Here is a 24,816-nt window from a genome sequence, read left to right as displayed (position 1 = left end):
GGTAATGGAAATTACGGGAAAACGGCTGAACGGATTTTAATAAATGGCCCCTCATTTTGAAGGTTGGAACCCAAAGTTTTTCAGAAAAATAGTAGTTTTCCTATTTTCCAAAATCCATCTGTCGTCAGTTTTAAGAACTAGCTAATTGCATTCAGGAGAAGCGAAGCGAGTATCAAGTCGGCCGTGTTGCATTTCAGAATAAAACAAAAGACACACTACAGTAAACAATAATTACACGAAGGCCATGATCTGCAAGAATGCTGACATATTTAGAGCTCAAATTAAATTGGTTATTAAAAACTTAACTTACTAAAAATAATTTACAGGTTCGATTCTGTGGTGTGTAATTTTCTGGGTACAGCTGTGTATTGGATATTAAAAACTACAAAACTTGATGGTTTGATGACATTATTACCACTATAAATGAAATATTATTGTAGTTACTGCCATGATGTGACTATTTTTCATTAATTATACATATTAATGCTATATTGATGGTATGAAAGTGAAACTTTTGGGGTTAGCCTATATAAGTAAATGTAGAGAATAACTGAAATTAGATTTTGATTTCTATATTTACTGAGTGGCGGCTATATAGTATATGTTATTGAAAGCTATAAAACTTACGTAAGATAATATTATTAAAAATCAAATATTTTTATAGTTATTAATCAAGTGGGGTTGGGTCTTTTTCATATATTTAATGGCGGTGTGGTGTAGATATTTATATGCGTGGTTCTCTTCAGTATTGGCTCGAGAGAGAGTATCTTTCATTATTATGGAAGCACTGTCTGGTATTCTTCATTGAAAATAAATCTGAAAAATGTTTATTTGAACGTCTAATGAACTTAGTTTGCAGCATTTGCTACACAAGCCACTAGTTGAATTATATTCAGGCCGGATTTAGGAGTAGTGCTGTCCCTGGAAACAAGCGGCAGAGAAACAACTAGACATCGTGGGCCATCGACAGAATTGTTGCCGGTATACACGCATTATGCGCATCCTAGTCATAACGCACAAGTCGTCGCGCTGTTGTGGACAACTCTTTCAACTGCTCAGACACAGTTTTGTCGCGTCGTTGCCTGTGTAAACACGCTTGTTCAAACTTATTGAACAAACCGTAACGGCAGAAATGTCGTTCAACAATTTGTCGCCTGTGTACACATAGCTTAAACTTCAGGCTTATATAATGTTAGGAAGAGACCAAATAAGCTGCAAATTCAGAAATCACGAGGCCCAGATGACATTCCGACAGAAGTTTTCAAGTCGGATGATGAAGCCGTAATTGTATACGTGATACGTTCATTTAATAAATCTGTACTTACAGACGATTACAGTGCTACTTCATGAAGTGGGAATAAAACCATCGGCCAGTTTGTTTGACTTCAGTTGTCTGCAGCTATCAGGTGTCTAGTGTTTGGTGCTTTGCAAGTTCTTGACGACTTTCTTCAGCTGGACAATGCAGTTTACAGGACACTATGGCTGTTACTGTGTAAGTTACATGTGACAGTCGTCAATTGTTTTAATACAAAGAATATGAAATGGAGGTGATAAAGTTTGATATATTAGAGTCACTATGGAAACAATATTATAAAGCTGCTGCTGCTGCGGCTCGCAAAATATGTGAAGTCGAGGGTGAAGGAGTCGTTAGTGAACGTGTAGCACGATGATTCCAGCGCTTCAATAGTGGAGGAGACATTAGATACGCACAACGTTCTGGAAGACCTGAGGTATGGAATGTTAAAAATACACGCAGAGTTTTGGAAGAAAATCCTTAAGAATGTACTGTACTAGTGGATTGTCAGAAAAACTTGGTGCTTCATAGGATACAACACATCACCACATTAAGACACTTAGAAAATCATACAGAAGTTTTAGAGTTGCACCTCATGAATTAATGCCTGAACAGGCTCAACGCAGGGTTGATATATAGAATGTAGAATGTTTTATTTTCGATGGCATAATTAAGGCTATAGTGCTTCCTCTTCCACTCAATCAGGCTTAATAGTGACATACATATTTAAATTATGAATATTTATAATACACTAAAGATTCTACAGCAGTGACCTTGATTTAAATTTTAACGACTAGTGTGTGTGTTTACTTAATTAGAGATAAAGCTTATACGAAAAAGTAATTGTTTATGAACTAATATATACAATTCAATCTAAATGTAATATTACATGTATACAAAGTACAATTACGTTCTGTTAGCTAGTTTCTTAATGATGGAAACTAATTTAATAGTAGTTTACTGGAACTGTGTTATAGGCAGCAAACTATAAGTATACCATATGAGAATAATGGGATTTAGCAAGTAGAGGTTTTGTATTCTGTTATTGGCAATACTAATAAGAATGGTCAGACGTTAGTTTCATTATAAAACGTAACAGGTAATCAATCTGGTAGCAATAATGTATGTAATTTTGATCTGATGAAGTCATTGTGCCACAGCCCCTTACTTCGCTCGGAAGCCAGTTCAAATTTCCAGCAAGTGAGACGATAGGATGAAGAAAATAAAGACATTCTCAACTTATCGCTAATTCCGTGGATGATAGATCTATGAGGAGAATTGTCACATGTGATGAAAATGGGATGACACCCCACAACAGGTGCTCGATCCCCGTCAGCCTGCTAAAGTCGTCGTCACACAAAATCGGTTCGGCTCCAAAGTAATGTTATGTATCTGGTGAATTTCAAAGGTGTGACTCACTGAGAGTTTGTTCCAAACGGACGTGAAATCGATGCGGATCTTTGTACTCAACAGCTAGAACGAGTTCATGAAGTTTTGAGAGAGACGTACCGGCATCAGTTAATGAAAATACGAGTAGAATCCCCTTGCGACAGGACAATAAGGGACTCCATACCGCTCGAAAAATCGAGGAAAAATTGACTAACTGGGAGGAATCGAACTGCTACCACATCCGGCATACAGCCCTGATCTTGCACCTTCAGACTACCATCTGTTTGGATCCATGACCCACTTCCTGCGTGGAAGAAATTTCCAAAACTTTGAAGACATTGAAATGGGTATCACCGCAGGTTCATTGCCGCCCTCACATAAGCCCGCCATTGTCCCTATCCTGAGCAAGATTAATCCATTCTCTATCATCATATCCCACCTCCCTCAAATTCATTTTAATATTATCTTCCCATCTACGTCTCGGCCTCCCTAAAGGTCTTTTTCCCTACGGCCTCCCAGTTAACACTTTAGGCCTATATGCATTTCTGGATTCGCCCATTGGTGCTACATGCCCTACCCATCTCAAACGTCTGGATTTAATGTTCCTAATTATGTCAGGTGAAGAATACAATGCGTGCAGTTCTGTGTTGTGTAACTTTCTCCATTCTCCTGTAACTTCATCCCTCTTAGCCCCAAATATTTTCCTAAGCACCTTATTCTCAAACACCCTTAATCTATGTTCCTTTCTCAAACTGAGAGTCCAAGTTTCACAACCACACAGTTCAACCGGTAATGTAACTGTTTTATAAATTGTAACTTTCAGATTTTTTGACAGCAGACTGGATGATAAAAGCTTCTCAACCGAATAACAACAGGGATTTCCCATATAAGTATGAGTGTGTAATACGTAATTAATTATTGCATTCACGTGTTGTTTTACTTTTTCCCTTGAGTTCTGTTTGAGTTTTCTGTATTGCTGCTTCTTTTGTTTATTGGAAATGTTTAGTACTGCGAAAGGTTTTGAAAACAATAAGCGCAGTATAACTACTGTATTATCATTTTTAAGTGTTTCATAAGAGTTAAAGTTGGTTAAGATTAGTGTAAATGTTGCATGTCTCTCGTAAGCATTTAGTACTTTGTTCAACTTACAATGTTAAGAGTGATTTAGTGTGTTATAATTGTGTTGTGTTTTTGTATTTGTGTTGTGAGTCGTGTTCATGTTCTGATTTTGTATTTGTGCTGTTCTTTTATATTTGTATGATTGTTTTGTAATTTGGTATTTGATTTATTTTGTATTGGGTCCTAGCCTATTTTGTGTTTTGTTTTATATTTGTATTTTGTGTTCTGTGTGTTGTTTTGTGTTAATTGTGTTTGTTTGTATTGTACCAACGTATCACCGGGTATCTGCCCATTTCTGACGCAACAAATAACAAAATGTTCATTCAACTGGCGAATAGTATTGTGGAATCAGCCTCTGAAGTGGGTTAAACTCTAGGGCATTCACAAGCACTTCCTGATGGCGCAGTTTCATTTAATAAAAAGACGCTGAAATTTATGGCTTTTAAAGTTTTCTTGGCCGTGTTTGGGAGCAGACCTTCATTTCTGTAACGTTTTGACATAAAATACAGCCTTAATTATTCTGTAATGTCTAGGTCTAGGGTATGTTTAAGCCCTATCGAGAGCTTTTAATTGGAAATATTCTTTCCATAATGTTAAAGTATATTTTTTACTCTGCTACTGTAACTGATAGGGGTAAGTTTAGTTTAGATTATTATCTTATATTTTAAGTAGTGGAGAAAATTTCTATTGGAAGCACAATTAATTTGTGGCATAATGTTTTAAGACATAGGCAGTATCTAAACCATTTTTGTCACGCATGTTTGAAAGATACAAAATTAGAGAAAAAAGTTGAATCCCGTTTTGTACGTATCGCAATTTTTATGTTACTTTTAATATAAACATTAATCAAATTTGTACAAAATCTAGTAGTTTAGAAGAAATTTCTGAACTCAAGTACACACATCACTACGCGAGTAAATAAAGTGAAAACATGTGCAAAAATTGTCACAGTTTATAAATACTTGTCGAAAACGTATCAAATACTTCGTTTCACAATGAGTGCAATCCCATTGCGAAGCCCCTGGTGATAACATTGCATACTTTTGCAAATCACTAATTCTAATAAAGACAGAAATCAAGTCATCATGTCTAGAGAACTTTCTGGAACGAGACAAGAATTGTGTTACAACTTTCATGGAAAGAAATGAGCGTTATATCTGACAGTCCGCTGCCATCTTCACGGTTGGTATGGAACCTGATTGCCTTACCAGAATCAATACTCTTCTGTCACGCAGCTTGCACTGTATAAAAGTGTGGAGCAACTTCATCAGAAAGTGTAGGCAAGTAACAGCTCATTGTTAATAGCATTAGAAACCAATAGGGCTATTTTATTTCCTACAGTTAGGCCTATATGCTGTTGAAAAAGAGAAATAACGCACCTTAGCTTAAGAAATATGATGGCGGACAAAGAATGTGACTCCTTCGCCATATGATTCTTCCCTTCCTATCGCTGCTTCCTCTCTTCTTCTCCTTCCTATACTTTGTTCCTTCTCTTGTGTCTTCATATATCTGCTGTTTTCCCTTTAGTTACACTTCTTTCTTTAAGATACCGTACACTCTTTTCCTTTTGATGTTTTTTCTAATTCCTCATTATTATTATTATTATTATTATTATTATTATTATTATTATTATTATTATTATTATTATTATGCTGAAAAAGCCAATTTGGAGATGTTCTCGAACATAGGTCTACATGTTTCGAGCATCCCTGATATTAAAAAAAGAGTTTTTTTTTTTCATGCCGTCTCCCGATTTACTTACAATGTTTTTTCCTAAACACTTGAGTGCCTGCAAGTCAGTTGATGCGGCGTTGAAATATATAATTTTGTGCGAGATCGTGCGTATTTGCTTGGTTTCCGCACAAAACCAATCCGCGGAAAGTCTAAAATTCCACATTCAGTATTCCCAACCTAACACTCATAACAATTTCCCTCTTCTTACCGCTTAAGTGACATATTGATTTTACTGCTTTAGGCTTTTAACATATTATTTTTAGAGACGTTCAATATAGTAATAATTATAAATTGGAAACTTACCACTGCAATTTCACCTAAATTGCACTGTTAATTATTGTTTTTAAATATTTGCAAAAATTAAGTAAACTCTACAACTCCACTAAAGTTACTGCATTCGTGATGCAAGTAACATTAAGGAAGCCGTGAAAAAATTAACAAGATTCCACACTCATCATAGACTGGGGGGGGGGAAGACAGGCGTATATCACGGCCTGCTGGAGTATAGTAAACACAGAAAACATTTTAAAGCAACAATGTTGAAGATAGATATTTTCGTTTTGCAAATTTTCCGTCATTGAACAGAAAGCAAGATGGAGATTTCATTGCAACTAATTAGAAATTCCTCTTTCAGGTATGTAATAAACGATCTTCGCACAAAATAATGTACGATACACGAGCGGTATGTTTTCTTTCAATTCTCGGAAATTAAAAAAGCTCGACTACGTTTCGCTTTTTCAAACTTTTCCTCGAACATGAAAACTTCAACATACCGCTCTTGCAACGCATATCACTATTGCACCACCTATGAAGAAGTCCACGGGAGCGTTCGGGGTGTTGACATTATAGCATTTAGGCCTGGAGAGACAAAAGCTTATCGCTAGAGAACGTTTCATGTGCAGAGTGAGTTTACTCTCCTTGCGAGTCTCTTTGAAATCGGTCCGAAACTGCTTGGACCCTGCGTCGAATCCTGTGATGTGCATGATGAAAGAAGCGAGTAGACAGTGTAGGAGAATTGACTGTTAGAAACAGGAATAGAGTTTTGTGTGTAACATCGAGTGCTGTCAGTAAGTAATAACTTCGAAATGATGAGTTTTCGTTCACAACTGCGACATTCCATTCGCAGTTGGTGTATATTTTATGAAATACTTAAAATATTGGAGACTTATTTATTTCAATTAACATTTAAGCAGTAATAATTGAATAAATAACGGTTGGGCTTAAGAAATTACTACACTTAAAATTTAGCAAATCTTTATATGGACAGAAAGTGTGTAATTATTTAGGCGTAATTTTCTATTGTACGTGGGAAAGTTTGACAGATATCTATGAAGTACATTGACAAATGAAATGTGTTCTTGAAACATTAACCATTAAAATCCTGTTGCAGTGTACTTCAAATAATGGTCTGTTAATTTCATGCCCGATCACTTGGCTCCTTTCTTATTACGCGTTGATGTACCGAACCTAAACGTACGAACCAGTATTTTTATTTAACGATAATTCCAGTCAAACTAGAGTTATATTCTTTCTTTATCTTCAAGGTTCAATGTGACCTGATACTTTGTGTCACTAATTAAAGAATCAATTCTGTGGTATTTGGTAAAACCATGAAAACTCTAAAAATACCTGTTTTGAGATACAAGTATTTTTATTTTCAATTTTCCTACACAAATCATAATAATTGAAGAGTCCACTGCAAGAATGATGGATGACATTTGGAATACATTTTGCAGGAGAAGCAATTGAAAGTTTGAAATGCTTAGCGCTCAAAGCTTAACTGTGATTTTCCGATCATTACTGGACAATGACTATCAGTGTTAATGCCATATAACTCTCTATGTACATTCTATATGTCTTAAGCTATGCATTGATAGTCCTGATTCATTTTCGACAAGAAAGTGACATCCATCATTCTTGCAGTGGACTGTTCAATTCTAGTTTACATACAAATGTGAATGAAAATAAGATAAGATTATATGGAGATATCACGGCTATACCAAACGAAAGAGAACTATTTTTATATAGGGATGCGCTTTCAACTAAAAAGGGGCATTTTTAGAGTTATCATGTTCTGGCCAAACCACAGAATTATAAGTGCACGAAAGAGATGTAAGCTTAATGGAATACCTGGTGATTTACCAACTAGCTAGTAATTGAAGAAAGAGTATTATTGTATAATATGTCTGCGTTTCATTTCCTAAGCTAATTTCATATTTCATTAGACAGAGCACGGCGCAGCTAATAGAACGCTGGCAGGTGGGATTCGAACTGCATTTATCTTGACAGGGGAATAATCCTAAGCACTTAATTCGCTCTTAATCAGTAGCCTACTGAAAGCAGCCTGATTTAAAATAGCGTTGTGTGTAATGACCCGGAAATTTTGTGAGTCGCGAAATCTGGGAACAAATTATAAACTTAAAACTGATTAATATATTTGTAACTTGTTTGAACCACATTTTCTACAATTTTTACTAAAGAATCACTCGCAATTTAAAAAGAAAAATACAACTTTTTTGCTTCTACTTGTGAATTTATATGAAATTATTGTAATTTAAATTTTTTGTCTTATTTATTATCTATAAGTGAAATATTTGGTTATAATGAGTCATTTAAAGATATGCCATTTGTTTCATGTTTAACGGAAATCCCAGATTCAAATAGTTTCACATTTTTTTTTTCGCCATAATATACTTTACAACAATCCCGAAACTTCAGTGAAGAATGCTTTCACGAAATGAGTGAAAGCCATCTTTTGTAGAGGTGCTTTGATATCGGCTAGAAACCCACCTTAGCATGTGCGATACAACTTTCTCACCACCAATTACAAAAGTTCTTCTGAAGCAATGTTGCATAAAGGAATTTCACATATTTATTACAGGTGTATTTAAGACCTTGTAGAAATAACAGTATTTAGTAACAGTGTCCTATTTATTCTTTTGCAGCCAAATTTGTAACTTTTAAAAGTACAGTTATCATGTTGAAGTGTATGTGTTGTAGAGGATGCTTGATTTGTTGTGTATGTGAGTCATAGTTATGGGATGCTTGATTGTGTTTGTGTGATTATTGTGTAAGTTTATTAATTTATGATGTATGTTAGGGAAAGTTGCTTAATTGTGTTGTAGAGTACCGCTATAATAAATGTTTTGTTTATGTGTTGTAACTGTTTTGTGTATGTCTCAATTGATGACTGATGTTTGATTTGCAATCGCAATGTTTAAATTACGGATTGTTTAGGGTTTATTTCCATTGTGTAAGCTAATTTATTTTTCTTTTCAATTTGTTTTATGCTTAGGCCTATTTTTTGTGTAAAACTATAGCCCTAGCATACATATGTAAAATACGGCTACCTCCCCATTGGAGATACAATAATAATAATAGATGGTGCTTTGATAGCGTTGTGGGTTCCAGTGTCTAACGTGCATTGTGAACGGTTATTTAGAAAAGTTGAACGTACTGACAGAGCGTAGAACGAACGTAACTAATTTGCGCATGCTGTCAGCATACAAATATGAGAACTGCTGCAGGCTTATTCTACTGCAATTTGAGTTACATTTTCTTGTACTTTTCTTCTCTATTTTCAGCATGCGATAATGAAAATTAGTGTAGACCTGCTCATTTTTGTAGTTATCAGCTATAAGTAGCCTACATTATTTTGTTCAAGAATTTACCTTTTTACTTAAAAATGTGTAACATAATATGTACCCAAGAAACTGAGGGTGGTTTGGCTTGTTACCTGAGCCGCTTGGCCTCGTCGATGAAGGGCCGCTTCTCCATCTCGGTGAGCAGCTTCCACTCGGCGCCCAGCCGCTTGGAGATCTCGGAGTTGTGCATCTTGGGGTTCTCCTGGGCCATCTTGCGCCTCTGCCCCCTCGACCAGACCATGAAGGCGTTCATGGGTCGCTTGATGTGCTCCTGGCCGTGCAGGGACTTCCCCCCGTTCATCATCGGGGGCGACGTGGACGACGACGACGACGAGGAGAAGAAGTAGGGGTGCTTGAGGAAGTTCAACGACGGAGCCGTCGTCGGCCTGGACGCCTTGTTATCCACCTCGCTAGTTCTGGATCTAACGCACTTTAGTATACTTGTCACTGAAATAAAAGAAAACGATCCGCAAAATGAACGAACGCGTTAACGAGAGAGTTCTAGCAGCAAGTCATATCGCGACTTAAAAATCAACACGACAGTCAGTAGGCAGAGCAGCACATGACGGCGCTCACGTCATTTCGCTCGAGCACCGAGGAACACGGCGGGCGGCGCATTTCAGCACAAGACCCCAACTGCAGGCGGAGAGATTTCAATGAGCGAGCTTCTTCGCCGTCTGTTTATGGACAGCTCCGCGCGCTTTGGGGGTATAATGCAGTGCATTAGCGCGCCAGAAAGAGACGGACGGGGTACAAAAGAATGAGACCAATCATGCCCGGCGACCCCGCCTCCTTTTGAGAGAATCGATTGCAAGGTCCGCGTGTATTGGCTGAGGGAGCGTCGACGATGTCTGTCTGCTGCAACATGGCGCAGCGAGGCGCCTCAACAGGTGTCTGCCGCGCTACACGTGCCGCCGATGTGCTCATCGCGAAATACAATAATGATAATAATATAATAATAATAATTATAATGATAATAATAATATAATAATAATAATAATTATGATTATGTCTCGTGACCAAAATATTGTACGAAATGGAAATACAAAAATTGGAGATTTATCCTTCGAAGAGGTGGAAAAATTCAAATATCTTGGAGCAACAGTAACAAATATAAATGATACTCGGGAGGAAATTAAACACAGAATAAATATGGGAAATGCCTGTTATTATTCGGTTGAGAAGCTTTTATCATCTAGTCTGCTGTCAAAAAATCTGAAAGTTAGAATTTATAAAACAGTTATATTACCGGTTGTTCTGTATGTTGTGAAACTTGGACTCTCACCCTGAGAGAGGAACATAGGTTAAGGGTGTTTGAGAATAAGGTGTTTAGGAAAATATTTGGGGCTAAGCGGGATAAAGTTATAGGAGAATGGAAAAAGTTACACAACACAGAACTGCACGCATTGTATTCTTCACCTGACATAATTAGGAACATAAAATCCAGACGTTTGAGATGGGCAGGGCATGTAGCACGTATGGGCGAATCCAGAAATGCATATAGAGTGTTAGTTGGGACACCGAAGGGAAAAAGACCTTTAGGGAGGCCGAGATCTAGATGGGAGGATAATATTAAAATGGATTTGAGGGAGGTGGGATATGATGATAGAGACTGGATTAATCTTGCACATGATAGGGACCGATGGTGGGCTTATGTGAGGGCGGCAATGAACCTTCGGGTTCCTTAAAAGCCATTTGTAAGTAATAATAATAATAATGATAATAATAATAATGATAATGATAATAATAATATAATGATAATAATAATAATATAATAATAATAGTGATGATAATAATTGAGGAGCGCTCTGCAGTAACAAGGTATGTACCGATACCTCGCTATAATCGCCACAATTAATTTATCAAAATAACAAATTCAATAATGAGATTTTGAGGAATAATGCATGAAACTTATACATATAAACTATCAATAATACTAATTTAAAAACGCAGATTTGCAAAGGCCTTTCTTCGTTAATGAAAACAATGTTAGTAGCGCGGGTTCGCTAGTGTAAACCTTAGGCAACGGCAAAGAACTTTTGTGGGAGTTAATTGTATTATTGCTTACTGGCTTTTAAGGAACCCGGAGGCTCATTGCCGCCCTCACATAAGCCCGCCATTGGTCCCTATCCTGAGCAAGATTAATCCATTCTCTATCATCATATCCCACCTCCCTCAAATCCATTTTAATATTATCTTCCCTAAAGGTCTTTTTCCCTCCGGCCTCCCAACTAACACTCTATATGCATTTCTGGATTCGCCCATACGTGCTACATGCCCAGCCCATCTCAAACGTCTGGATTTAATGTTCCTAATTATGTCAGGTGAAGAATACAATGCCTGCAGTTGTGTAACTTTCTCCATTCTCCTGTAACTTCATCCCTCTTAGCCCCAAATATTTTCCTAAGAACCTTAATCTCAAACATCCTTAATCTCTGTTCCTCTCTCAAAGTGAGAGTCCAAGTTTCACAACCATACAGAACAACCGGTAATATAACTGTTTTATAAATTCTAACTTTAAGATTTTTCGACAGCAGACTGGATGATAAAAGTTTGTGAGCCGCCAAGTTGTATTATTATTATTATTAGTCCTATCACTACTACTAGTACTACTACTATTATTACTACAACTAGTCTACTGCTACTATTACCACTAAGTTTATTTTTATTTATAACAGCAAATGATGATAAATGCAAAATTTGCAATATTAATAAAGTTTTTGGTTTTACCAAGCATTTAAAAGCAACATTATCGATGTTTCAAATCACTTGCATGTTCCATCATCAATTTGGTTTCGTCCAAGAACTGAAAATTTGACTTTCTCTACCGCTTCCTTGGAGTAATTGTGTGTTCAGCATTAAGAATTATTTTTTGAGTTGTCGAGGACGAACAGTTGGTTTTCTTTGAAATAGATATAAAATATAAGCTGCAGATGAGCTTGAAGCAAGAGATGAGAACACTTTTCAATAAAATAGTAAAATCACTAGAATAATAATGTTTAACATGACATTCATGTCGGCTGCTTAGTATCCTTAGGTGGATTATAATCTTCTACGTTATGAATGCAATAATAGTTGATCTGTCAACGACGTAAGAAGATTTTCTTCTAAAAAGTTGCTCTGAGCCTGACAGAGAGAATAGTACAAAGTCATGACGCTTTATTTTTTTGTCAGTGACATGATGTTCACTTTGTATAAAACTTGCATTCAACAAAAACGTTACTACGATTTCAGAGGTATCCTGACTTTCCAATAACCTCATAAGTAGGGGAAGGTGTTGTACCTTGGGTCAGTTGTACCTTGGGTCATTCAAAATTTCTCTGCCATTTGTGTTTTGAAAAATGAAGTATTACAATCAAGTTACACATTTGTACACAAGAGTCCTCCCACAAAGCTTTGGTGATTTTCAGATACAGTGGTTTGCTTTCTTTGTGAAGAAATTTGTTTTTGATCTCAGAAGGTATTTTCTTTGTACTGTGTTCTTTATTTTTTTACGGGACTGTGTTATAATTCAAGACATTTCCAATAGTAAGGTAAGATCTTTGTTTCTTTCTTGTTCGAATGGTATATTAGGTTATTGTTAGAATATAACCTAACTTTTGAAACATGATGTTCAGTTCACAATGAGCAGTAGTTGTACCTCGGTCCACTTGAAGGGTTGTACCTTGGGTCGACGCAAGGTACAACATTGAACTGATGATGAGCAGAAGTGTACAAATCATTATAAATTATTAGTTAATTTAATATAATTTATTGCTCAATATGTTGGAAATATTATATCGTCATACTTTTATTTTTATAGAACCATGCCAAGAAGCAAGAATGGAAAAAAGCGGGAAAAAGTAGATGTAGAAGCACTTCGCATGGCTATGAAGGATGTGTTAACAAATGGAACTAAAGTGCGAACTGCGGCCAAACATTTTAATATTCGAAAACTACGTTGCCTTGGCACTTAAAAAATATGCAGGATTCTAATGCAAATGAGTTTGTGTACAGAGCTAACAATGATGTGAAGAAAGTGTTTACTTTGCCACAAGAGATTGAATTAGTAGAGTATTTGAAACAGGCAGCAAGGCTACATTACGGTCTAAATAGAAATGAAGTTCTGAAACTTGCATATCAGTATGGATATATGAAAATAATTTGGCTATTCCAGAGAACTGGAAAATCGAGAAAAAAGCTGGCGACATGTGGCTTAGTCATGAAGCTACCACCTCCCCACCAACAAGGTTAATCTAAGAGACAAACTTCCCAACTACAATTCGCAGTTGATTTCAGTAGTTATGATGTTAAGTAGATCGATTTTGTGTTTGTTATCTGCTTAAAATGCATTATTGCATGAACATGTTGCAGAGGAATTGTATCTTTAACTTGTTTCCTATTATATTCCAGAAGTTTCGTGATTTTTAGATAATATGTACACTTTGCATTCATATTTAAGTTTATGCACAATTTGTATTCTTGTTTCTTTTCTTGTAGGCTAAATTTATAATGTGACCCAAGGTACAACCTCATGTTGTACCTTGGTCCATTATACTTGTATACATTTAATTGACTATAAAAATTATCAGAGTAATTAAATTCGTAAATAAAGATTACCAATGATATCTCAAAGAGTAGCTTCATCTTATTTTATAATTTGGACAACCTAATAATCATAATATGGTAAAAATAGAAATTAAATGTAAAAATGACCCAAGGTACAACACCTTCCCCTATATTCACATGTTAGGCGCCTCTGTTCAATATTAATTATATTGAGATTTTTAAATTAGCACAGGTGCTATAATGATTGGCTGACGTACAACCTTTTTCTGTCTCTCATATAAAGAACAAGATTTGGTAACATAACCTTCCAGACTGTAAAGGCCCATTCACAATGAAAATTAAACATAACCGTAACATAAACACAGAAGTTTGCCCCTAGGCTACCAAATGGGATCATTCACAATGATTCACATAAACATTGACATAAACATTGCCGTAAGACATGATTTGCAAACAGAACACAATCGTGGAGCGCTGAAGTATACGACAGAATATGAGGAAATGGCGTCGTTGTTATGTTTCCATGGTTACCAAGTATGTTTGCTGTTATGTTTATGTTCCCATCGTGAATGAGGTATGACTTTTTGATTTTACTGTAACGTTAAGTTAACGCTTACGTTATGTTTAATTTTCATTGTGAATGAGCCTTAAATGCCCGGTTCCTGGAAAGACAGTTACCTGCACCTACAAAGTTATCTGCGATTTAACGCGCTGACATGTTTGAAATGAGTTTCAAAAACAACAGTTATCGTCATCTCTACAGTTAGCTGTGCTTCACCTGATAACTGTGCCTCGGCCTGTAGTTATCTGACTGTTAGTATTGATTCCAACAAATACCGACATGCGGCGCTACTGTATTATTATTTCGTAAACTGTAGTAATTGATATTAAATAATAATATAGACCACAATGAATTAATATACCATATTATCGGCATGGTTAAAAAATTGGCGTTTTATTTACGTAACTTACGGTAAATGTTCTACTTTCTATGTCATAGCGCCTATTAGTTTGTGTTTTTGAGAAGACAGTTTGGAATATATCAAGCTTAATTATTTTCGTCATCAATTTCAGATTCTATGTCGACAGTAAAGGAATATTTTATTCTTTGGTTCTCTACCAATTGAGCACATGAAAGCATTCATATGGACGAATGTAAAATAATTTTGTGCGAGATCGTGCGTATTTGCTTGGTTTCCGCACAAAACCAATCCGCGGAAAGTCTAAAATTCCACATTCAGTATTCCCAACCTAACACACATAACAATTTCCCTCTTCTTACCGCTTAAGCGACATATTGATTTTACTGCTTTAGGCTTTTAACATATTATTTTTAGAGACGTTCAATATAGTAATAATTATAAATTGGAAACTTACCACTGCAATTTGACCTAAATTGCACTGTTAATTATTGTTTTTAAATATTAGCAAAAATTAAGTAAACTCTACAATTCCACTAAAGTTACTGCATTCGTGATGCAAGTAACATTAAGGAAGCCGTGAAAAAATCAACAAGATTCCAGACTCATCATAGACTGGGGGAAAAAAAAGACAGACGTATATCACGGCCTGCTGGAGTATAGTAAACACAGAAAACATTTTAAAGCAACAATGTTGAAGATAGATATTTTTGTTTTTCAAATTTGCCGTCATTGAACAGAAACCAAGATGGAGATTTCATTGCAACTAATTAGAAATTCCTCTTTCAGGTATGTAATAAACGGTCTTCGCACAAAATAATGTACGATACACGAGCGGTATGTTTTCTTTCAATTCTCGGAAATTAAAAAAGCTCAACTACGTTTCGCTTTTTCAAACTTTTCCTCCAACATGAAAACTTCAACATACCGCTCTTGTAACGCATATTAGTATTACATGCCTATCAATATGGCTGCCATAGCCACCACAGCTGACTACAGTTACAGTTTTGTAGCAGAAGTTACATCTAGCGCTCTCTCCACTAGTATTATTTACTTCGATAATCACGCCAAACACCAACAATTATTGTTTTTTAATCGTATTACGACTGAGATGGAAGTGTACATTACACTAGGCTATAGTTATCACACGGTTCTCTAATTAGCCTAAAAAGTCTTGCACCTACTAGTAGTATAGAGCTCACTGTGTAGGCTACCTATCGGCCATATTACTACTGAAAACTTCTGCAAACAAAAGTAACTATAAGTAACTAACAAAATTACTAACAAAATACTAATGGAGACATCTATGGACGACAATAGATGCTAACTTAAGTTACCTCAACTCTTAGTTACAAGCGCTGATAAATGTACATTTAACTTTCCGGAAAATGTTATCAGTGCAGTTAAATGTATAAGAGCAGTTAACTGAGGTTTACCAGAAACCTGGCATAAGACACTTCCCCCACTTACGTTCCAGCAGTGTAATTTTTTTTTTTAATTATGTACTTACGAGTTCTGCGAAGAAATCTCTCACAGTCATCATGACAACTATTTTTTTTTTCAAACTTTTTTATCTAAGAAGTTCTTTGAGTTTTAAAAAACAAAAACTACTATGGTCAAAATTGGGGAATGGAGATGTTCAGCAAGTTTAAATCCACCTTTGTTAATAACATTCATTTTGTGAACGGGAGCATTGTCTTGAAGGAAGAAGAATTCACGATATATTTTTGTCCTTTTCTTTTATTTGGTGCAATCACTTGGTACGTAGTGTTGCCCAGTAATCGCTTGACCTGTATTGAAACAATAACCATTAATATTCCTTTAGCTTCCTATATTAATATGGCCGTAATATTTTCTGGTAAGGCATGAACTTGAACGTCGATACCAAAGGACCATGCTTTGAATTTTATATTCTGGATAAAAGTTGTGCAAACATGTTTTGTCTACTGTAACATATCGACCAAGGAACTTTCTCTGAATAAAGTATAGGCTAATTGCCTTGAGAGCAAAATACTGCTGCACGCTTTTGTTTCATGTCAACATTCTTGGCAGTCACCGTATGGGGACCAAATAATCGTTACTATACAGTAGAACCTCTATTATCCGTGGTAATGAAGGGGGTGGGTTGAACGGTTAATCGAAAAAATCGGATAATCCGTATCATAGAAGACTTTAATAAATTAAGTGTTGCATAATGCAGTTTCGTAATTTTTCCGTGGGCATGTATTTTAACACATTAGGTGGTGAATCAGAAGTTTTAAGTATAATGGCTCTATTGGAAAGAGTGGGTGAAGAAAGAATAATGCTGAAACTGATCAGGAAGAGAAAAAGACGTTGGCTGGATCACTGACTGAGAAGAAACTGCCTACTGAAGGATTCACTGGAAAGAATGGTGAACGAGAGAAGATTTCGGGGCAGAAGAAGATATCAAATAATAGACGGCATTAAGATATATGGATCATATGCGGAGACTAAGAGGAAGGCAGAAAATAGGAAAGACTGGAGAATGCTGGGTTTGCAGTGACAGAACACAATGAATGAATGTCAATGACGGGTTTCTAAGTGTCAAGGAAACTTCCTATGATGGATTTCTGTGGAAATATAGGAAAAGTAGGGTCTCATGTTATAGATTTAAGTAATTTATACACTTTGTCTTTGTTTTTTATTAAATCTCGCACAGTTGTAACTCCAATCTCGTATTCCTCTTTTCGATACTTAGCACAAAATGTATTCTTTTGGCACTTCTGGAAAACGTTTTGCAGAGAAATTAAACAGGTCACTGGAACAGTAGATCATAATATGTAAGGACAAAGGAGAGAATGACAGACGGATAATCCAACAATCGGTTAATAGGGTGACGGATAATCGGGGTTCTACTGTAGTTCCAACTGCAGTAAGACTCGTTAGCTGACGAATTCCCGTGTATTCACAGGGTCAACATTTCCTTGAGCGCACACAATCTTCAGTCCACCTGTACCCTTTTTCAGCATCTAAAACGACGGTACCAAATCTTTGCCACTTGATATGGAAAGGCGTCATGTTCCCTCACACCCATTATATCTTGGTTGGAATTCCTTGGGCGTAAAAAATGTTCCCTGAAGGCACTTAATAAGAGCTTAAAGTTAATTTTTCTCCATTCTCATTTTTTGTCATTCGAAAAATCTTCTAAAGTAAAGTTGATAAACATATGAAGTTCTACATAACTTCAAGCTCGAATAAACTAGCTTCGTTCCTATGGCAACATCATGTTAAGGATAATACTGTAATAACAGCGTAGTATTTCCACCAGCTTCAGCACCTCCAGCAACTTCACCACGGCTGCAACTGGTAATGTTTAATTTTACAGATATTTTAAGTGCGGCTTGAATACATCGGCTGACATTAGAGTTTAAAACCTGCTGGCGATAATGCCGTGCATCGTAACGCTCTCACGCGTGCAGTCGTAAGTTGCCAGCAGCTCAGGTGCTTCGCTGACCATATCCCGCTATTAACTGAGGAATTTATTTGTGATATGCATTATTGCTACCTTTAGAACGCGGCAATATAGCAACCTCGTTAAACGAGTTACGATACTGCAGTTTGAATTAGTTTCTCTTAAACGTACGAACAAAACAGTTTAACTTTGTTATTATCATATTGTTTTGAAACTGTCATTAAACTTCGCTTTAACTAACAGAACGTTTAGTTCTCATTCCTTGCAGTTTAATAAAAACTTAGAAATGGCACTTATGCAGACAATTAAAGGAGTTGCAAACGATACAGCATTTGTTACTTAAAACAGAGGAGGAGATAAGGAAAAATTTATTAGAAATAACAGGCACACGGCCACAATGGCTGCAGTTCCGCAAGACCTAAACTTTTGTATCTGGTGCACAAAACGCTGTTTGTTTCATAATTAGCAGTGCTTTAATTAAGATAGGATCGGCAGACTTAATGAAACTATGCTTTATGTTCAGATACGAAATATCTTTTGGAATGAAAAACGATGTCATCTGAGCACTGTCTTCTAGATAGGCATTTACTTCATATTAATATCCAAGTGTACACGGTGTTTAAGGCACAGGTCTGGGGCTACGGTCACGTGTTCGAACCCAGCGTCTTTGTTTCCATGTGTCGCTGTAGTACCGCAGGCAAGGTGGAGAAAGAAAGAATGGGGAAGGAAACGAGAAGAATGAATGAAGGAAAATAAATGAAGAAGCTAAAGAAACCGGGGAAGAAAAAAAAAAGAAAACAAATAAGGTAGAAAATAAGAGAGAAAAAGAATGATAACAAGAAACGAGAAAAGATGAGGAGATCGAGGGGAAGATAATATGTTAAAAGCCTAATAATATACGAGGTAGGTTCAGCAGCCATCGATGACTTGGTTTGCTTTCTCATTGTACGAAGTATAACTTATTGTAATACTGCGAGAAATACTGACAAACTCATTATATCTGCAATCCTGAGAACGAAAAATGTTTTCTTGATGTATTGTTCCACGTGCACTGATTTTTTCTGAACTATTCGACGGATTTAAATTAATAACATAGAGAGTGTTCCATTAATCTTGCTCGTCCAAAACAACTTTTTCTCAGGCTCCAAATGAAAACTTGTTTCAAATAAAAGTTGTTCAAGTACTATGGAGAATTAGTACATTGGGTATATTTCCTTGTAACCTTGTTCATTAGAGAGGCAGAATAATGACTTCATTTCTTTAAGAACATTATCTTCCCTTTCTATTATTATTATTATTATTATTATTATTATTATTATTATTATTATTATTATTATTATTATTATTATTATTATAACACGTATGTTAATCCAGAAATGCATTTAGAGTGTTGGTTAGTAGACCTGAGGGAAAGAGGCCTTTGGAGAGGCTGAGATATAGATGGGAGAATAATATTAAAATAGATTTGAGGGAGGTGGAATATGATAGTAGAGACTGGATTAATCTTGCTCAGGATAGGGACCGATGTCGGGCTTGTGTGAGTGCTTATGTCCCATCTACGTCTCGGTCTTCCCAAAGGTCTTTTTTCCCTGTGGCCTCCCAGCTAACACTATATATGCATTTCTGAATTCGCCCATGCGTGCTACATGCCCTGTCCATCTCAAATGTCTGGATTTAATATTCATGATTACATCAGGTGAAGAATACAATGCGTGCAGTTCTGCATTGTGTAACTTTCTTCCATTCTCCTGTAACTTCATCCCTCTTAGCCCCAAATATTTTCCTAAGCACCTTATTCTCATACACCCTTAACCCGACACGAAACAAGGAAACAAAGGACTGCAGATGTCTAATTTTTTTTACTATAGAAATTCCAAATTAAGTACATGTAAACATTAGGGCCATATTCATGGACATTCTTAGCGCGGGCTTCCGGTGGATGATCAGCGAACTAACGTTTTTTTATTCATAAGCCAGTGTTAGAGATATGATATGTTATGAATCCGTCCACACCTGTGGAGTAACGGTTAGCGCGTCTGGCCGCGAAACCAGGTGGCCCGGGTTCGATTCCCGGTCGGGGCAAGTTACCTGGTTGAGGTTTTTTCCGGGGTTTTCCCTCAACCTAATATGAGCAAATGCTGGGTAACTTTCGATGTTGGACCCTGGACTCATTTCGCCGGCATTATCACCTTCAACTCATTCAGACGCTAAATAACCTAAGCTGTTGATAAAGCATCGTAAAATAACCCACTAAAAGAAAGATATGAATCCTGTACATGTAATCAGTCGATAGCCGGGGCTAGTTTAGCACGCTCGTAGCACGGACTAGCGAAAAGTCTATGCATAGAACCCTTAGTGATGAGACGTTCTTAAAACGCGTTCCTTTACTCAGATGATGATGATGATGATGATGATAATAATAATAATAATAATAATAATAATAACAATAATAATAATAACAATAATAATAACAAAATAATACAGAATTTTATGCATGACTTCAGAGTTTCAATTTTCTGTAAGTTTATGAGAAAAACTCAAAATGATATGCTACCATTTCTTTCTTGTATAGTATAGGATATGTACATATTAAAGCTAAATCAATAAAATGTTCATAATGTACGTCTAGTAATGGAACATAAATTAGATTTCAAAGTTTGTAAAGCATACGTATTAAATTTGACGATGAAAATCTGGAAGCAGTATATCTTGGGAATACATTTTTTAATTTTGATAATAACGAAACCGACGCTTCACGAAGGCCGTTAATGCAAGAATTTCTGAATTATAACTCCATCGCCGGAAATGAAACCTAGAAACAAAACTACAAGTTAGGTATCTCAGAGCGATGCCGCTATAAAATTTAAGAATCGACTTTATCGAGAATCTTTTTAAATTATCTATGTAGAAAATTAAAAAACACACACATTCATCCATAATAACATGTAACATGCTTCACGTAATCCTCGTGGATTTAACCGTAAAATATTCTCTTCTGTATATTTGCTTTTACTATCGGAAATTTAAAAAATAAAAGCCTCTAAATTATAAGGAGTGTTCTATTTTTCCATCGCCGCTTGTGGCGTATCAGGGTTGATTGTCTTTCGCGCCCCACGAGGCTTATTCCTCATCCCCATTTATGGGCAAGAAGCAGCCCGCCGAGCATCTCCCTTTATCTGCCGTCAGGAAATTAACAAAACCGAACGATGCAATCGTCCCCATCACTTCAGGTTACAGAGTCGTTAATTTGCCGAGTTGTATGTAGGATGGAGTTTAACACGCGAGTTCTAAACTCAATTCGATATATGTGAATGAAAATGTAGAGTTGTTTTTTATTTATAATTTTCCTCTCTTCCCTTTGACGACGAGGAAGCTGCTATGCACAGAGTTTTATTTTTAAAATATACGGTGTGGCAGCATTGTCCTCAAGCAGTCGGCGATGCTGCTTCTCCGAGAACAATGCGAGCGATAAGATTTAATACACGCCACGTTTATATTGAACAAAACTTAATTTTAAAAAGACCCAAATCTGATCAGAATTGCAGATTATTTTAAATTTGTTCGTTTTCGTACTTTATTATCTTTAGATTCGAAACACATAATAAATACTTCCAAAGATGGAGCTGGTAATGATATCTGTGTAGCAGGGATCGTCTGTTAATCATCGAATAGTTTATATCCAGAGTTATATGATTGGCTATATGAACTTCGAAGTTTGCATAGTGGAGTGTTCAGCTTCTCCTTACAGGGTTTATCTTGTGATATTGTCCTGCTTGCTTGCACAGAATGGCTTGATCTAAATGAACTCAGTGAGGCGAAGCATATTTTGAATTACATCAGAACGTATAAGATGGCGGAATTATGCAGGCTTTTAAAAAATAAGAGGTAGGGGAGAGTCGGGTAGTATCTGACATCGGGTAATATCGGACAGTGAGTTTCTTTCATCTACCACACGATGACAGTACCTGATTGACATGGTGATGTCGCATAGAGGAAGGTAACCATGTCATTCAGGTACTACCATATGGTGGTAGATGAAAGAAACGCACTGTCCGATATTACCCGATGTCCGATACTACCCGACTCTCCCCTAAGTTTAAATGCTCATATTTTCTATACAATCTTCAACATTCTAACACTGGCTTATTACGCAACAAATTGAATCTTTTATGTCACCAAGACAACGAGTTTGTTTGTTTCTGATTATTCTGGTGTTCGTGTTATCAGTAGGCACTTGGCCTGCAAGATCGCCAGATATTAACTCATCAGATTAATGGCTGTGGGACATTTTGAAGGAAAGAATGTTCTTGAGCAAACCTTGGCAGTTGATGAGTTGCCTCGCACACACTGTGGCAGATATTCCGGAGCACGAACTCAGAACTGCTGTATACAGAATTCAAGAGAGGCTGTTCATTCATTCATTCATTCATTCATTCATTCATTCATTCATTCATTCATTCATTCATTCATTCATTCATTCATTCTATTCTATAGATCTTACATGAGCAATGAAGCTTTAAGATGTGGAACAAGTCAAAATGTTACAATATTACAATTACAATTTTTACAAATTTTTATAGTTTAGTAATTTTCTACAATTTTTTTAATTTTGTGCAATTTTTTACAATATTTTGGTGAGATGTAGTGAGATGAGGTGAGGTCCGAGGATTCGCCAAAATATTACCCGGCATTTGCCTTTAGGTTGGGGAAAACCTCGGAAAAACCCAACCAGGTAATCAAGTCAAAGAGGGGTAATCAAATCAAATGTGTTGATGCCAAGGACTCACCATAGACCATCCGGCTTCAGTCCCACGGCTGGGGAAAACCTCCGAAGAAACCAAAGTCCAAAGGGGGATCCAACCCAAGCCCGAACGCAGCTCCGGATCAGCAGCCCAGCGAGTCTGCCGACTGAGCTACATCGATGGCTCTACTAAAAGTATACAATACATAGCCAATCAGATTGTTAAATTTACAAACGCAAACGATCATTCATCAGTTGAGCTATATTTATAATACAAAACAAGTAAGTTAATTAACAAGAACAAAATGGTGGACACATATATCATCTACACAAGTTATGCCAATGAGTGGTGATGCAAAAAAAAATGTTCTTGAAAAGAGTACGATAACCTTTAAACAGCATGCTGAATCACAAAGCTGCAAATGTCTAGGAATGCGTAATGTAAAACATAGTGGACTTGTTTTGTTATTTTCTTCTTGTACAGAGGAGGGACCCGAAGACTTATATTGCGGTCTGAGGCTTATTGTGCTTACCTTGTGAATGATACTTGAAGCCGAACGGTCGCGTTCTTCTGCACATGATGACATGTAAAATGAGTTCTAGGTCCAACGCCGAAAGTTACCCAGCAATTCTGCTTCAATTGGTGGAGGGAAAACTCCCGGAAAAAAAAAACTCTAACCAGTTAACTAGTCCCAACGAGGATTTGAACACGGGCCCGCTTGTTCCACAGTCATACGTGTTAACCGTTACTTCACAGCGGTGGACACAATACTTCCTTGTTATATGTTTACTCTTTTCGATGTCATTTTACCATGATGTTGTTGTTCGCGGTTGCAACCAAACAGTAACGCAAAGTTTGGTTTTCTGACATTCATTTCTATTAACCCAGAAGCTAAGACACTTAACTTTATATTTATAAACTAGCCGTACCCGTGCGCTCCGCTGCACCCGTTAGAAATAAATATGAAGTAGCCTAATTGCATAATTAAAATAGGACGTTTGATCCAGGGCACATTCGTGTTTGATAGAAGGATAAATAGTTTAATATGTTACTTAATTTAAATTGTATTTAAATAATTAAAATGCGATTATTTTGGTCCAGAGACACTCATTTGGTGCAATGACAATTCCTTTAACATGTTTCGTAATTGTTATTACATGCAACCATAGTTTAATGAAGATTGACATATCATTTAGTTTTAATGTGTATACTTTATATTACTTGCTATATGTTTCAGAAGTTACTGTAATAACATTGTAGAATTATGTCCATCTAGAGAAACTACACTTTCCAATGGTGAAATAATAATTAAACAATTAATTAGCTTCCGATATTACTTCATACAAACACAGAAACATTCTCTATAGGCTATGTTTATTAGCTTTCGATTATTGTTGTCCAAGGCCCCTTATAGACGAAGTCATTTGTTTTTATTTCAGTAGAGCGCCTTAGATGGCGTTGTTATTGTAATTTTAAAACTCATTTATCTCATTAAATATCAGTCCTATCAAAATTCTGTATAGAATAAAACTTATCGGAAATTATTTTTAAAGAAACTTTTGTTATGTAATATTTTTCATGAAAATTAATAATAAGGGAGATATTTCGATTTATTTAATTCAAGCCCCCTTATAACCCCCCCTTTTAAAATGAAGTATATTGAATGCTATATAGCATAAAATCTAAGTTACAACGAACTTAATTTATATTCCAATTTTCATTAAAATCGGTTTAGCCATTATCGCGTGAAAAGGTAACAAACATCCAGACAGACAGACAAAAATTAAAAAAAAAAAAGCGATTTTCGGTTTCAGGATGGTTAATTATACATGTTAACACCAATTATTTTTGGGAAACCGAAAATTACCAGAAAAATTTCGGCTATAGATTTATTATTAGTATAGATTGTACAATAAATGCGTAACGTAAAATAGCTTTTCGTATATCAGGCTACGCGCAGCTTGTAATGCGATTTTGACATTTAAAAACCTCC

At 36.2% G+C, this 24,816-nt stretch overlaps 1 protein-coding gene and 1 long non-coding RNA gene across 2 annotated transcripts in view; one reads left to right on the top strand and one right to left on the bottom strand.

Annotated features, from left to right (window-relative positions):
- LOC138696985 (transcription factor Sox-21-B-like) overlaps nt 1–9,872 on the bottom strand; it is a 63,267-nt gene extending 53,395 nt beyond the window's left edge. Inside the window, exon 1 of the mRNA XM_069822555.1 lies at nt 9,273–9,872. Within this exon, the coding sequence (XP_069678656.1) occupies nt 9,273–9,484 (212 nt within the window). The 5' untranslated portion in view covers nt 9,485–9,872. The remainder of the gene's footprint in view (nt 1–9,272) is intronic.
- The window catches only part of LOC138697194 (uncharacterized), a 334,730-nt gene that overhangs the window by 214,368 nt on the left and 95,546 nt on the right, over nt 1–24,816 (top strand). The window lies entirely within an intron of this gene.

This window comes from Periplaneta americana, chromosome 3 (assembly GCF_040183065.1).
Source record: "Periplaneta americana isolate PAMFEO1 chromosome 3, P.americana_PAMFEO1_priV1, whole genome shotgun sequence".
NCBI lineage: Eukaryota > Metazoa > Arthropoda > Insecta > Blattodea > Blattidae > Periplaneta > Periplaneta americana.
The sequence above is the reverse complement of the archived record's forward strand: the minus strand, read 5'-3'. Positions and strand labels throughout refer to the sequence as shown.